This window comes from Fusarium sambucinum, chromosome III, assembly GCF_050947815.1.
Source record: "Fusarium sambucinum isolate potato_lamoka chromosome III, whole genome shotgun sequence".
Classification (NCBI taxonomy): Eukaryota; Fungi; Ascomycota; class Sordariomycetes; order Hypocreales; family Nectriaceae; genus Fusarium; species Fusarium sambucinum.
The window spans coordinates 7,558,645-7,574,592 of NC_139292.1; the positions used below are offsets into that span (position 1 = coordinate 7,558,645).

The following is a 15,948-nucleotide window of genomic DNA, read 5'->3' on the forward strand; positions in this document are numbered from 1 at the left end:
AGAATGTAAATCCCTACAGCTATAGTAATTAAATATCCAGGTATTTTAGGTTTTATTCTATATGCCTCAATGACAATAACAGGGGTTCATACCAATTTAGAAACGATAGATATAAATTCAAGGGTTGTAGGGGTGAGATTGCTATTAGCAATGTCGTTGCTTGGTGAAGTAGGTAGAATCCTTATCTTGCAGCTCACTATCAACTTTGGAGGGCTTCTGTCTAGAGATGCCGTCTTCAGAAGATTTACCGTTGTACGACTAGTTGATAAGGGCCATGATGCGAGAAAGTTTGCTGTAAGAGATGTCGTCAACGCGTGATCTATCAGCCTCGTATGGATGTTTGTCGTCTGAAGCGTTGTCCCATGAAGACAACCATATTAGAGAAGAAGTGTCTACACTATTTCCGTTTCACGGAGGCAGTCGAGGGCGCGACATCATCATCATCATCATCATTAGCGGCTAGGCCTTTGCTATCACCACTTCTTGAATCTGAGCCCACAGGCGCTTGTTCCCATCTGTTAAGGCCTTGCTACTTAAGCCTTCTGCCTTGGAAAACATGGTAGTTGCTTGGTAAGTGATTTCCAGTGCCATATGAAGATTCTGGCACATGACCAGCTGGGCAGGCAGTTTGATGCAATGTGGCTTGGGATCGCTTCGGCGAGAGCCTCGGTAGTTCAACCCGGCGAATTGATTTATGATGAGCTAGCTATTGCCAGAGACACAGCTATCATTCTTTCAGGCCTGGCCACCCCTAGAGCGATGTCCGGATGAGGTCTCTAGAACTGTAGATTTGTCGAGTGGCCCTCACAATTTAGCCAGAGGAGTGATTTTAAAGACTCCAAGGGAAAGGTAATAGTGACGGACATTCGGCCAACTCTAGGACCACACATATGAGACTTTACAATAGTGCATAGTTTCAGAGAAGGTGGTGGGCAACTTGCATCAGTGCGGTTATTTTTACAGTAAAGACCGTACGTTTTAAGCCACCTGAGTGTAGTCCTTGGAAAGTGCTCCTACATTCATGGACAAAGTCATCAATACCAGGGCCACTGACAGTAACAGTTGGCAGAATACTAGTTAGAGCACATGGGTTAGTAGCAATGTACGAGGTATAGCCCGGTAAAGTCAGAAGTAGGCTGCCCCGGAGATCGGCCTTACGCGGGCTGAAAGAGATGTTAATTTGTTGATTTCTGTACTTTACTAGCAAATGCAAGTCCAAGCCTCTCAATAACTCTAATATTCAATAAAATATCCATATGGATTAAAAACTCATTATTTCAAAATAAGGTTCTCTCATTAACTGAATTTCCCAACAAGAACATACGAAAGAGATGTTAATAAGTGAGAAAGAGAGTGACTTGGATGGGAACATACGTAAGATTGGTACGAACATATTCAAACACGGAGTAATTGATATACAATGGCTAAATGGCGAAGAGGAACAAGGGTTGAGTTTTAAAACAAAGTTTTATTGTCCTACCGTGTTACTCGCTACTGCTCACATAGCGATTAGCGAGATTACGCAGCGCCAGAGGCCTCACGTTGTCTGGCCGGATGAGTAGACGCTGGTGGAGATCCAGACAATCGTGGTAGTTGAGGGACTTACTACAAGGTGGGTTTAGTTTTGGATGAGCGGATCAACCGTGATCATTCTTGTTCCCCTAGGCCATCCCAAATGTGTCACTACTGTCGCCTGGACCTCTAATGTGTTAGTCTTAACCAGCATAATCAGGGTTGGGGTGCCGCTACAGTCCATTCCTCTGATAACTAACACTCTCTATGAAGTCTTACAGTCACTTACAGCACTGCGATTTAACCTACTCGCCGTGGAGGGAATGGGTCTGTTATTGATTTCCTCCCCCTACGGTTGGTTCATCACCACTCCTCGCTACGGTAGTGTTATCAGCAGTATATCGACTACTACCATCCCCCCGACCACGGGCAGACTCAAATTGTCATTGTTAGCCTCTAGCCCTTATACTACTCGGACTCGGTTTGTTAATATCTCATCTAGCGCTGCCAACACTCAACAGCCTTCCATCCCCGGACAAAACCGGCACTGTTATCGCCGACCTTTTCAGCCCGTCAGTAACTACCAGACCCTACGAAATTGTATCCAAGTGAGTCACGAGAACTCAGACCCAAATCAGCCTGGACAGACTGTTACTGTTATCGATGATATTCCAAACCGTCAACTAGATACGGAAGTGTGTCCGCTATTAGCACCACAACCTAACATCCATTCAGCCCCGGAAAGACTGGTACGTTTGTCGTAGGTACTTGCACCACGATTGATCCAGGTTGTGATGGGAAAGGGAGTTGGACTCTTCAACGTTGACTTCTACCTCAACCTATACAACGGCCGACAAATACAGTACAGGCAGTGTGTTTCGCGAAGTATCCCCGCCGGGCTTCAGTTTCGATAGAGTATGGCAATGCTTCTCATACTGTCCCCAAGCCGAGACTAATTTTGGTGGATTCATTTTTAACCCATCCAATTTTACCATTGTTTATAATGGTGTTCCGGGACCTACGGATTCTGTATTCACGCAGATGATGTTGACTATCTCTGCTTTGGCACAAATATATTTGCCTGCGACACGCCTTCATCACCTGCGCCAAATGGTACGGCGTCTATCGGCTCAGCATATACGGATAGAGCGTGCGGTTCGGTTAACATAGAAGCTGACCTGTATTAACCCATTCCTTCTGTATATGACGAATACGGCCTGCCTGCTCGTAAAACGGTCGGGTTACAGAGATAACTGATATGACGACATACTTGTACCGAACTGATTGTTTCTCTAACGTCTTTTCCATTGATCTCTGAGTATTATACTTCCTCTTTTGGTATATTACCCTTGATCGTTTCTTATCTTATTGATACAATTGTCTCAAGACCCATCCACCTTGTTGTGTTGACGTTGACAACGATTCCCCCGCACTGTTACTATCATTCTTCGTTGGCAAGTCTTAGCGATTGGACAAGCGCAGAACGCTAGCCTATTATTGTCATGATCAGCCACCGTCGTAAGAGGAAAGTCATATCTGGTGGAACCTACGCATCTATCGATACGCTCGGGTGCATATGCCGTGTTCGTAGGCTAACAGGAAGTCCAACCGATTGGCACAGAACATCTTGACTGGAACGGAACATATCCAATCTGGATAAGACTTCAACTTCGACGTTGAACACATCAACGAACAACAATTTATATAGTCTGCGATAATCTCAAATCATCTTTCCTACACAATTTCCAGGTCATCTACATTTTGCATCTCAGTACATCTCATTCATAACCACTACAATGGGTTCCCTACCAAAGACAGCCAACAAATTTGACGTCCTCATCCTGGGCGCCGGCCTTTCTGGTCTATGCACCCTGTATCACCTTCAAAAGCGCTTCCCCGATTGGCGTATCAAAGTCCTCGACGCTGCCCCCGATGTAGGCGGTACGTGGTACTGGAACTCCTACCCAGGCTGCCGCTTTGACTCGGAATCTCTGTCGTACTGCTTTTCTTTCGACAAAGAACTTCTTGATGAGTGGCACTGGAAAGAGGCCTTTTCTCCTCAGCCAAAGACGCACAGATACATCACCTACTTTGCTGAGAAGCATAATCTCTACAAGGACATCAAGCTCAATACCATTGTTACTAAAGCGACATGGAGTGAGTCAGACCATACTTGGACTTTCATCGATGCGACTGGTGATGAATACGTCTCCACCTTTTTCGTTAGTGGTATGGGCTTCTTGTCTGCGCCAACTCTGCCTGCTATTGAGGGCATTGAAGACTTCAATGGCAGGCTGTTCCACACTTCGCGCTGGCCCAAGGATCTTGACATCAGTCGCGACTTTGCTGGTAAGAAGGTTGGCGTCATTGGTACAGGAGCCACCGGTATTCAGATCACCACCTCTCTGTCAAAGGACCCCAATGTCGAGTCAATCAGTGTATTCCAGCGCACAGCCAATTGGTCCGCACCACTACGCAACTCAGAGATCTCTCTCGAAGACATGGCAGATCACAAGAAGAACTACGACAAGATCTTCAAAACTTGCTCTGAAAGTTCTTCTGGCTTCATGCATAAGGGTGATCCTCGCAAGTCGCTCGAAGTCACAGAGGAGGAGCGACTTGAGTTGTGGGAGAAACTTTACAATGCACCTGGATTCGGCAAGTGGCTAAGCGTATTCTCGGACACGTACACCGATCGCTACGCAAACAGCCTGTATTCCAACTTCATGGCCGATAAGATCAGACAGCGGGTGAACGATCCCGCTGTTGCAGAGAGTCTGATCCCAAAGAGCCATGGTTTTGGAACTCGCCGAGTACCTCTCGAGAGTGGTTACTTTGAGGCGTACAACAAGTCCAACGTTCATCTTGTTGATTTACAAAAGACACCCATTGAACGCGTCACGTCATCTGGAATCCTGACATCTGATGGAAAAGAGCACAAGCTTGATATCTTGATTTGTGCGACAGGCTTCAATGCCATCACTGGTGCTTTCAGTGCTATCGAGTGGCATGGGAAGAACAACCGTCCACTTATCGCAACCAGCGATAGTCCCAATGCCGACAAAGCAATTTGGCTTGACCACCGACCTCAGACGTTCCTCGGTCTCACTGTACCTTCTATGCCAAACATGTTTATGGTCCTCGGCCCTCATCAGCCTTTTGGTAACGCTACTCGAAACATCGAGTATGCTGTCCAAGCCATCTCTGACTTACTGCAGCATTGCAAGGATCATGGATATTGTTCTGTCGAACCCACAGAAGAGGCTGTTGAGCAGTGGACTGAACATGTGGTGAAGTGCAGTGAGAGTCAGACGTTGATGAATGAGATTGATAGTTGGATGACGGGTGTCAACAAGAATGTCAAAGGGAAGTCAGTCAGAAGTGTGGCACGGTATAGTGGTAATATCGCTGAGTATCGTCGACGATGTGAGGAAGTGAAGCAGAAGGGCTACAAGGAACTTGTATTTTCTTAGATCATATTTCGATATCAATTGCAATACGTTGTAAATTAACTTCAGATGTTTAATTACACCCGCCCCTCATACCTATTACAAGTGTCGCATCGTCCACATGTTTTGCTACACAACATACGCAACACAGATTTAACGGTAAAATAAGGCTTGTCTATATGACTCGGATTAACTGTTGATGGTAGTAGCCAACATGCATATAACGAACCGTCTGCGGCACCATCTGTTCAGGGCCAGCGTTCATCGTCAGTGATACCCAGCTACCGTTGTACTTTTTAGATGAAGAACCAGCTATTGGGTCTCAATCCACTTGACCCGTCATCGTGTGACGCGTTGCTGCATAATCTCTAAGCTATCATCTTCACAATCGCTGTGTATCCCCGCATTTCAAATCAGGAAAGTTATATCTGGTGGCTGATCTTGGTGGGGTAACGTGACAATACCGATACGACCTTGACAAAATGGGCAAGCTTCGTCAGACTAGTCTCGGATGTCGGGGTTCCAATCGTGAGAGTGTTAGATATGGCAATGAACGATATGGTTGAGCTGCTCTCAATTGATATAAAACCGGCATTTTGGCTAACAATAAACGATAATGATTATTGAATAGTTGTCTTTCATCAACACACATTCCAAAATACTTACTCCTATTACCATAATGGACGTCCCAGGTTTTGCTTTGATCACCGGAGGCGCTTCCGGCATCGGCCGTGCATGTGCCAGAGCATTCGCCAGAGATGGTTCTGCTGGTATCGCCCTTGTTGATCTCAATCTCGAAGCTCTACAAGCCGTCAAGTCTGAGATCGAACAAGAGAGGCTATCACCGAAAAGCGATTTTCGAATTGAGCTCTACCCTGCAGATGTCACAGACGAGAACCGTATTAATGAAATTGTCGACGACATGGTTCAGAAATTCCGTCGTATAGACTATGTCGTTAATGCAGCTGGCATCGCTATAAAGCATCAAGGCGGAGCAGCATTTGCTCAAACAGCCGACTGGAACCGTGTGCTCAACATCAACCTCAACGGCACATTTTTTGTTCTCAGAGCTGCTGCGAAAGTCATGCTCAAGCAGGATCCTATCAAGTCATTCATCAACGGAAGGGATCTTCAGCGTGGCTCCATCATCAACTTTTCGTCTATTCAAGGTGTTGTCGGTATTCCACTGTCTACATCGTACACAGCGGCAAAGCATGCCATCATTGGTCTCACACGTTCTGCATCGGAGGATTATGCAAAAGAGGGACTACGCATCAATGCCATTTGTCCTGGGTATACTGAAACGCCAATGACGACAAAGAATCCGGCTGTGCTCAAGGCGATGCAGGAGAGGATATCTACTGCGGTTCCTATGCATAGAATGGGACAGCCTGAGGAGATTGCGGATGGTGTTTTGTATTTGGCTGGGGGCAGAAGCTCTTTTGTTACTGGGTCTGCTTTGTCTGTTGATGGAGGTTATACTCAACGGTGATCAAACATAATATAACCGGGCCAGTGTTCTATCTGCATTAAAATTGATATATCAACAAGCCAATTTAATAGTGGAATAGTAGCATGACAAGATACTAAGTGAAGGCCGCTACAGTAATGTCGTCGTGTCAGTTTGCATTTCTGAACATCAGAGTAAATTTCATTACCCAGAATACAATTAGTCAGCGGGTTTAGCTCAGTTGGGAGAGCGTCAGACTGAAGTCAAACTTCAATCCTCACCAAGTGATATCTGAAGGTCGTGTGTTCGATCCACACAAACCGCAGTCATTTATTTTTTACTAGTCGACGCTAGTCAATTTTTTAGTTGCTGTGTAAACTACCTTGCAAGCCTTGTGCTTACGGTAGGTGATCAGGGGTTGAGACAAGTCAGCCTTATCCATTCAAAACTGGGATCCGTTCCTTCAGTCTCGCGTTTTGTCATATTCCCACTTTAGAGAGGTTTTGATCATCACCATGAGTGCATTGGTCACCGAGACATTGTCAAACAGCAACCACAAGGACGAAACCTACAGGAAGATCTACACAGCGCTTGACAGTAAAAGCCAAGAGATTCGATTACTTACATTACACCCTGCCGCTGAAGAGCACGATCCCATTTGTTGCACTCTTTCCCACGCCGAGCTGAAGCCCTCCGATGGCTCCGCTACCCCAGTTTATGAAGCCCTCTCCTACGTCTGGGGCAAGCCCGACTTCTCAGAAATAATTATTCTCAACGATGAAGAATTCTTCATCACGCCAAGTCTAAAATATGCACTCTCATGTTTGAGATCCTTCATTGAGGCACGCGTACTGTGGGTAGATGCAGTCTGCATCAATCAGTCAGATATCTCAGAACGCAATCAACAAGTCGCTCTGATGCGCGACATTTACTCGAAATGCCAAAGAGACATAGCTTGGTTGGATCCGGTCGTTGGTGTAGCCTTCAAGTCGGATGACATTTACAAAGATCCCAGACTTCCTGCAATGGAAGAGAGCATCAAAAGGGGAATGGAATTCATGCATACGATCATAGAGAAAGACCAGAAAACTCTTGGGCAGCTACTCGGCAACTATATCGACGATGAGTACGTCATTTGCTATAATGAGGAGATATGTCTCCGGGATCTGTTCAACTGGCCTTTTCTGTGGACACGGCTTTGGGTTATGCAAGAGCTTTCTTTATCCCCCAATCTGGTCCTGATGTGCAAAGGTGCTGAACTTGACTGGAACTCCTTATCGACTCTACTAAAGGACCAGCCTTATTTTGATGCTTTTCATGTGTGGGACTCTCACGCCGTTAACCCCCCAGACTGGAGCGATATGTTTGTCCGGATTAAGCTCATTGAGGATCAACGACAACTCTTCAAAAAGACCGGTCAAGTAAATTCTACATTGATGGACGTCTTGGCCAGATTCCGCGAGATGGAATCTTCTGATCCCAGGGACAGAATTTATAGTCTTCTTGGCTTGGCGACTGACAGTCATGGAATCCATGCCGACTATACCAAATCGATACAAGACGTGTATCGACAAACTACTATTTCTTTGATCAATCTGTCTGAAAATTTCGACATGTTGTGTCAGAATCCATTTGAGACCAGAGGTGGACACAAAGCTCTTCACGACGCAGAGAATGCCATGCCTTCTTGGGTTGCCGAGTTTAGCTCTAGTCACAGAGACTGTGCAGATTTTATCTTCGCTCAGCGCGATATCTTCAACGCTGGAAAAAAAAATTGTAACACACCTTGTCGGTTTCTCGGACTGGAAAACGATATCTTGATTGTTCGAGGTATTATCTTAGGAACTATCGCGCCAATTTTGGAGGAGAAAGGACAAAACTACAGCGCTCGTGATGTCTTTAAATCATACTTCGGCGAAGAAGCAATTCTAAAGCCCGAGGATTACAAATATTCCCCGACATTCGGTGGGAAGACCTTGACGAGCGGCGAGACATGCGTACGAGCGTTTTGGCGGACGCTGGCAAAAGATTGCACCGAGCCACCTCTAATGCGACGTTTACGGAGACATGAGATCAAGTTCCTCGATGAGAGTAACATTGAAGAATTGTCAAACGAGAGTATGATCACTGTCAAGACCGTTTGGCTCGGCCATGATCCGCATAAGGCTCGATCGGTATTTTACCGGCACATGCGTAAGATCTTGAATTACAGCGGAATAAAAAGTAACTTTGCAAAGTTGTCGGTAGGCAATCCATATGGCCATTACGCAACGAAAGACCACATGTTTGCAGTGACGGATAACGGACTGTATGTCCTGGCAAGACCACATATTCGGGAGGGAGATTTTGTTGCTGTTCTGGATGGTGGAAAGGTGCCCATGATCTTGAGGAGAGCTGAAGAGGTTTCTGATGAAAAGAGTAGTGGGGATACCTATAGAGTTGTTTGCCCAGCGTATGTACATGGATTTATGGATGGAAAGGCAGATATTGGTGTTTCTAAGGGTTGGTTGAAGAAGCGAGACATATCGTTAGTGTGACGAACCACATGCATGTATTTCTCCGATCGTACGGTCAGTTTCTATTAATAATTAAACTCAAAGGACAGAACGGTCATACCTGCTAAGATAAAGCTTGCGTTGTAAGACCAAAGAGTAATCTGACAGCGCTCATCCCACCAAATATGTGTCAGTGCTCGGCTATCGCAGATCCTTTGATGTCATCCCTAAGGTTCAAGCGCAGCAAAATACCCCTTATGGTAAGCTCTGCGGTAAAGTTAGCCACATACGTACATGTATCGATCCTCCAACCACTCATATCTGTCTGACGTTTAACTTGTTTGCACTTTCACCATGAAACAGTTTCCACTTTATTCAGGCTGTGTGTAAGACTTGACTATGAAAATGATATGATGCAATGATCTTCACGCTTCCATCATGGTGTTCAATCGACGTAGAAACGTATTTGTTGATTTCTGTACTTTACTAGCAAAGACGTAGAAACGTATATATATATTCCCCAGCTGCCAAGTCATAAACCCCATCTAGACTTCAACTACTAAATTGATATCAATTTTTAAATCCCATTATATCACCTTGACAACAACCTCCAATATGTCGATGGCCTACCACGTCCCCCAGAATGGCGTCTTGCCCCCAATGCCTCCACAAGGCTATGCTATGCCCGGTTCAGCTGGACAACCACAGGGCCAGTCCATGTATCACCCTCCCCAACAAAACACCTCAACTCCATCCCAGAATCACATGAGCGGTCCAGCGCGCTACAAAGTCACAAAACCCACTTTTCACAGCCGATACGAATGCAGGCCTGACAATGCATCCGACGGTCCAGCTACATACAGCCTCAAGATCTCCAAGGATCCAGATCTGTCCTTCAATGCAGAGGGAATGCCAATGGGGGCTTGCTTTCTTTCAAATTGCAGTAGAGTATCTCCAAGCGATACCAAGTCTTTCAAGATTGTCATTGGAAGTCCTCCCAACGTACAGTATCTACAGATGGTTCATCGCGGTGATGACAACTACGGCTGGACTTTCATGTTCAGCCTTCCCAACACTGGACAGCCCGTGCCCATGACTTGGAGGAAGGACAACAATGTTGCTGTGGATGGAATGCACGCTTCGAGTCTCAGTGATAACAACTTCAAACTCCAGGATCCTAATGGACAGCTAATGGCTGTTTTTACGAGCCATACTATGAGTTTGCGACTGAGTGCAGTTGGTACTCTTCAGATAAATATGGACCTTGGCCCCATTTTTGAGTATGCTGTCATCATGAGTTTGCTTTCTATTTACGAGCATCAGAAGCGGGAGGAGGATGAGAGCTCGAGTACTAATCTTAATGCTGCTGCTGGCGCTGCAGCAGCTAGCAGCTGTTGAGGATAGCTCAAGAGATAGAATCATGGCTCAAGACGTGGTTGTTATCATTTTATTTCCAGTACTTATGGTGTTTTGTTACTTTGTCTTATTTATACTGTGAATTGCAGTAAATATGTTGCATCGTTTAAATCGTGCAATCGAGAGCACATTTTGGATAAGATCCATCTAGATGTGAACATATATAAGAAATAGATGCCAATATTTCCTTCAACATCCTCTAAATCGAATATGTGAGAAATCGTTTCAGCTCTGGCGTCCAGTCTCGAATAGGGTCATTCTGCGCCAAGCCGATTCCATGAGGACCATCAGGAAGCACCACAACATGAGTCAATCTGCCATGCTTTGCCATAGCCTCTGCATAAAGATATGTATTCTGCACCGGGACAAGACCATCGTTGGATGTGTGGAAAAGGAATGTCGGTGGTGTCTTGTCAGAAACTCTCTTCTGTACCGAGAGTTCATCAATTTGCTGTTTGGTAGGATTATTTCCAAGAAGGTTATATCGCGAGTTCTCATGAGTATAATCGTCCTCAAGAGTGAGGACAGGATACCCCAATATACCAAAGTCGAGATTAGTTTCAGGATTTGTAAGTGTCGTTCCTGCAAGGTGACCTCCGGCTGAGAAGCCCCAGATGCCGAGTTTCTTCAGATCAGGAGCCTCTTGTCGAATGAGATCCAAGGCACCGAGGGCTTCATCCATTGGCTTTGGATATAATGGCGGGGTCATGTTGGAAGCTGTAGTGTATTCAAGAACCCAGGCGTCGATGCCGAGAGTGTTGAGATATCGGGCAGGGTCGAGTCCTTCGTGGCCTCGGGCTATCATGCTGTAGCCACCGCCAGGGCACACTAGAACGCCGACACCAGTTGAGTTAGCTGCCAGGAAAGCAGTAAGTTGTGAGGGGTCGAGCCTGTGAGGGTTAGACTATGGGTCTTCACTTGTTCCTACAGTGACTTCTAATGAGTTTACTACTCACTTCATTATGGCGTTCCTGATACGTCAATTCACAATGGTGTTACAATATAGCTACATCAAAGACGGCATAAAGGCTGATATATATGCACTTTCCAAATTAACCGGCTTGCTGGGTTCCATCGCCACCTACCACGGATGAATTCAACTGTGGGGAGCGAAGAACCACTTCATCACCCCGCATAATTCCACGTTGAGGACATTTACCCGGTCAAATTCAGTGATCCCAGCCGTCTATCATCCGAGTAGCTTACAAAAATTGCTGTTCTTGGCATTGATACCGAGGTCATATCATGCAGGTTTTCAAGGCAGCGAGATAGTCCACCAATAATCGAGTTTCCGACTAATTGGTGAGAGAATTGCTGGGAATACAAATAGTACAGAAATATTCATGATCAATGCCAGACTAGAAGCAACAAGGATATACAATACTCAATCATGAAGCGTGATTATAAATTAATATTTTCTTATTAAAAATATCTCCGAGATTTCAATCTGCTGTGAAACATACATTAGAACACAGCCATTCATGCCTAGTTGTATCTAGTTGAACAACTTTCGCGCGTTGTCTGCTCGGACAGCATTCGCCTTGACAGGATCATTGAACACGTTATCCACCTCCTTGTCAAAAGCAGCAGCATACTTGGCAGCCGTATCCATAGGCGTAAAAACAGTATCCGAGCCCCAAACGATTCTGGTGTAGTCGACCCATCGCATCAGGGAAGGAATAGCAAAGTTGACAGGCCAAGGTCCAGCAAGGTCGAAGAAGAAGCTTGTGGAAAGAGTCTCCTTCATTGAATCCTCGGTAAGGTTCAAGCCAGGGTAGAGAGCGCTGTAGGTGATAATTCGGTCCAGTGTGGGGATGAGACCACCACCAGCGTGGGACATGATCCACTTGAGGTTGGGAAACTTGGTTGGCATGCTGGTGTAGAACAAGTCGGCGAATGTTCGCGCTGTCTCAAAGGGAAAGTCAAGAGTAGGTGCGGCGAATTGTCGAACGGCCAAGGGTCGGTTAAGAGCTTGCCACTGCTGTTGAGAAATGGTAGGCGTGTCCTTGTCAATATCGAATCGCATTCCGTTGAACTGAGTGCAAGGAGTTGTGGGATGCTCAAAGATGGTGACGTTGAGCTCGTTGAGAGCTTCGTAGATGGGCTCAAGATCGCGGTCGCCGAGGTACAAGCCGTAGTAGTTGGACATCATCACGACACCGTCAGGCTTGGGGTCAAGCTCGCCGAAGGAGTACTGAATCTCCTTGAGAGATGCTTGGATATCCGGCAGAGGAAGAGAAGCGAAGAAGCCGAACTCCTTGGGGTATTTGGCCTTGACCTGAGAGCCATACTTGTTGACTTCGCGTGCCAGACTGATAGCCTGCTGAGTAGCATTCTTTGAAGGGACGTTAAGGTAGACTCCAGGGCTTGAGATCGACAAGATTGATCTCTCAATGTTGTTCTCCTTCATGAACTCTAAGTGAGACTCGGCATCCCAGCTCTGCATGTCAAGGTCAGTATTGACACGATTGTAATTGAGATGAGTTAACTTACGGGAATACCAGGCATTCCATCGGGGCCAGGTACATGTCCAGCTTCCCTCAAAGCATCGGCGTAGAAATCAGGCACAAAGTGGGCGTGGACGTCAACTTTGGCTGACTTGGCTGGTGGCAGCGTGCTTTTGCAAGCAGCCACAGTTACAGAAAGACTGAAAATAGCAAGAAACTTCATGGTAACGAGTGTGATATAATGAATGTGTTGTAAAAGAGAACCGTGAGAGATCAGAGAGGTTGAGGTCATTATGAGGGATGTACAAGTGCATTTATGTGAATCTCAACAAAAGAAATCCTTGGTGCATTTAATGAGAGGGTGGTAATTAAATCCTTCACGGCACCGACGGCCAAGCTTGGGGGCGTTGATCAGTCAGTGTCTGCCTCGCATTGGCTTGTTTGATTGCCCTACGGGTACAAGTAAGCGCTAATGCTGTGTTGATGCAACTGTGGCAGAGCAAACTGCCGGGGAGACACAGAAGCTTGGGCCTGTATTTTGTTATCTTGACGCTTTTATCTTATCTAAACGATGGAATATATGGGGTTGCAAGATATTGATGGCTCGACCGCATTGTCGGTAGATGCCTTGAATCTTGTGGAGTTTACGTCGATAACGATTCCAAGGATATTTTAGCAAAAGACTGGGCAAATCATCCTCTCAAAGAAGTGCTTCGATGACGTTTCAATCTGTGTTAAGCACAGACTGCACCGTCTGAATAGCATTCATGGTCACTATAGTTATAATGGCAACGCAGTATTGTAATATCCATAAAGTAAATATTTGACTCTAGTAATGAGTTAAGCATCTCTTATGAACAATGTTCACCTGTTTCGACAAATTGAGGCAGTGCACCCATTGTTACACTGGCTGTGTCTCTTACTTCGATCTCTGTGCTTGTGTAGGGTAGAGAGAGGGATGGTAGCAGAGTGTCGGAATGCATGCGCAATAGCGACAGAGATAGGGCTGCACATAATTCCTGGGCGTTCCTGGCGTTCCCGTTCCCAATGCAAACCACCAAATCCGAAAGAGTTCGGGCTGTTTTTGAACCCTTGCTTCTATTGACACCTGTCATGACAGGCATCGCGGCCTAACTGCTACCTCCCAATTACATTCAAGACGATCCTCCTCGGTTTTTATTTAATTCCACCCAACTGATTTGACCACGACTAACCTGAATTATTCCCAGCCCCTGTCGCAGGCAAATTATCAAAAAAGGGCGAATTTCGTCTTTCTTTAACTAAAGCAAGCTTAGTCGCCTTCTCAGCCGTGACTGATCACTTCCGAATCAAGACATGATCAGAGACCTGGTTATTCCCTTGCATAAAAATGGCATATCTTGACCACACAAAATCCCGTACATCTGCCATCTCAACAGCTGATGATAAAATGCAAGGTCAGACGCCGTAAAAATGTGCACATGTCTGAGATACTAAAGGGAGGAAAATATGAGAACACTTCACAGGTAAGCAAATATGTAGATAAATTGAAGACCCAATTGACCTAGCCTGTCACTTGAGTGAATTTTTATTTCCGTTGTTGAAAGAATGCTGTCTTGACCATGTACATCGCCGACATTTTCGTACCGCACGAGTGTTATACTCTTGTGATACTTGGGGTTCTCTTCACTTGTCTCGCTTCTCTCTTTGTAATATCGAGATTTATTACGAGGGTTTGTTTAGTGCGGAGTCTTGGTGCTGACGATGGGTTTATTATTCTTGCAAATGTGAGTCCCTGTAAACCATCCCGCGATGCTCTTTCGTCTAACCATCATTTATAGCTCGGCGCTTTGGGCTTCTTGATTGCTGTTATGCAACGTAAGTTCTTACACAGTGATGTTCTACAATTTACTCACAAAATTGTCATCCAGAGATTCGATTTGGTCTCGGACAACCACCTAACCCAGAGCTACTCTCACCCATCATCCAAGCTACGACTGCGAGTGTGATATCATACACAATCTGCCATCTCGCGATCAAATTGTCCATCGCATTCCAATGCCTTCGAATCTTTATCACGGCCAAGGCCCGACGTCTCTTTATCAGCCTCACTGTGTACTTTGCAGTGTATGGGGTGCTTTGTCTTATGTTGACCGTCTTCACCTGCTACCCTGTCGCTAAGTACTGGGATGACTCGATACCAGGGAAGTGTCTCGACAATAGAGCTTTACGGTATGCGTTTGCTGGAATCAATATTGTCAATGACATCGCAATTTTGGTGGCCCCCATGCCATTCCTTCAGAACTTGCAGATTGGACGGAAGATCAAGGTCGTTTTGATGGGTGTTTTCGCAGCTGGAGGAGTGTAAGTTCCCTCTCATTAAACCTCACACTCGGATACTGACACGATACAGTTCTTGCATTGTTGCTATAATTAGGCTTCACTCACTCTGGGCTTATAGTTCAGTCTCCATATCCCAGCGACCAGGTGAGTTTCTGATGACTCGAAAATTATTCATGCTAACATCCGTAAAGCTAAAGGTGTCGACATCGCCATATGGTCTGGCCTCGAATGCAACATCGCAATCATGTGTGCTTGCGTACCATCCCTCAAGCCTTTGTTCTCGAGGACTTTTCCAACTTTCCTTGCATCTTTACAATCGTCAAAGTCACCTTCTTCGGACAATCCTCATTCTCCAGACAGCTTAAATATCTACGACAATACTCCAAAGCCTCAGCATTCACATCAAGGCACAGACTTGGAAATTACTGTCCAACAATCCTTTGAGATGAGGACCACTATGGCTGTTGATGATACCACGAGTGAGGAAAACTTGGTTACGGTGAACACAGCACAGTACCATACGAAAAGGATGTCACATGGTGCTCTGGGCTAAAGAGTGGCGAATCGGTTTACGTTCAGAATGCCAGAAAGTTACATTATTAGAATAGAGTAGACACCGTATGATCGAAATAACTTTGATGCTTTTGAGTTCGGGTATTACTTAGCAGAACCTCGTTGTTCAAATTCTCGTGGGCCATATTGTGGATATTAAATTCATATCGCCTTGTAATAGAAAGCTTAAAGTTTCAACAATCATCAAGTCAAGAAACTCTATTCGATGGTTAATGCAGACAACCGTGAGTTAGGTTCAAGATTTTGAGCTTCATCGATATAGACCTTGGCCATCGCGTTTGACC

At 45.6% G+C, this 15,948-nt stretch overlaps 7 protein-coding genes across 7 annotated transcripts; 5 read left to right on the plus strand and 2 right to left on the minus strand.

Moving 5' to 3' along the window:
* Window positions 1-3,308: 3,308 nt before the first annotated feature.
* FSST1_012687 (flavin-containing monooxygenase) lies at window positions 3,309-4,985 on the plus strand (the record flags this gene model as incomplete). The annotated part of the gene is made up of 1 exon (XM_083235934.1): window positions 3,309-4,985. The coding sequence occupies one exon, from the start codon at window positions 3,309-3,311 to the stop codon at window positions 4,983-4,985; it is 1,677 nt and encodes a 558-aa protein (XP_083082383.1).
* A 655-nt stretch (window positions 4,986-5,640) lies between these two features.
* FSST1_012688 (uncharacterized protein) lies at window positions 5,641-6,453 on the plus strand (the record flags this gene model as incomplete). The annotated part of the gene is made up of 1 exon (XM_083235936.1): window positions 5,641-6,453. The coding sequence occupies one exon, from the start codon at window positions 5,641-5,643 to the stop codon at window positions 6,451-6,453; it is 813 nt and encodes a 270-aa protein (XP_083082384.1).
* A 473-nt stretch (window positions 6,454-6,926) lies between these two features.
* Window positions 6,927-8,948, plus strand: FSST1_012689 (HET domain-containing protein; the record flags this gene model as incomplete). Its single annotated transcript, XM_083235937.1, has 1 exon — window positions 6,927-8,948. The coding sequence occupies one exon, from the start codon at window positions 6,927-6,929 to the stop codon at window positions 8,946-8,948; it is 2,022 nt and encodes a 673-aa protein (XP_083082385.1).
* Window positions 8,949-9,821: 873 nt separating this feature from the next.
* Window positions 9,822-10,304, plus strand: FSST1_012690 (uncharacterized protein; the record flags this gene model as incomplete). Its single annotated transcript, XM_083235938.1, has 1 exon — window positions 9,822-10,304. One exon carries the CDS (start codon window positions 9,822-9,824, stop codon window positions 10,302-10,304), a length of 483 nt encoding a protein of 160 aa, XP_083082386.1.
* A 217-nt stretch (window positions 10,305-10,521) lies between these two features.
* Window positions 10,522-11,283, minus strand: FSST1_012691 (alpha/beta hydrolase; the record flags this gene model as incomplete). The annotated part of the gene is made up of 2 exons (XM_083235939.1): window positions 10,522-11,212; window positions 11,279-11,283. The coding sequence occupies 2 exons, from the start codon at window positions 11,281-11,283 to the stop codon at window positions 10,522-10,524; spliced, it is 696 nt and encodes a 231-aa protein (XP_083082387.1).
* A 534-nt stretch (window positions 11,284-11,817) lies between these two features.
* Window positions 11,818-12,992, minus strand: FSST1_012692 (amidohydrolase family protein; the record flags this gene model as incomplete). The annotated part of the gene is made up of 2 exons (XM_083235940.1): window positions 11,818-12,762; window positions 12,816-12,992. 2 exons carry the CDS (start codon window positions 12,990-12,992, stop codon window positions 11,818-11,820), a joined length of 1,122 nt encoding a protein of 373 aa, XP_083082388.1.
* A 1,378-nt stretch (window positions 12,993-14,370) lies between these two features.
* On the plus strand, window positions 14,371-15,644 carry FSST1_012693 (uncharacterized protein; the record flags this gene model as incomplete). Its single annotated transcript, XM_083235941.1, has 5 exons — window positions 14,371-14,535; window positions 14,590-14,626; window positions 14,680-15,112; window positions 15,162-15,235; window positions 15,283-15,644. The coding sequence occupies 5 exons, from the start codon at window positions 14,371-14,373 to the stop codon at window positions 15,642-15,644; spliced, it is 1,071 nt and encodes a 356-aa protein (XP_083082389.1).
* Window positions 15,645-15,948: the final 304 nt, after the last annotated feature.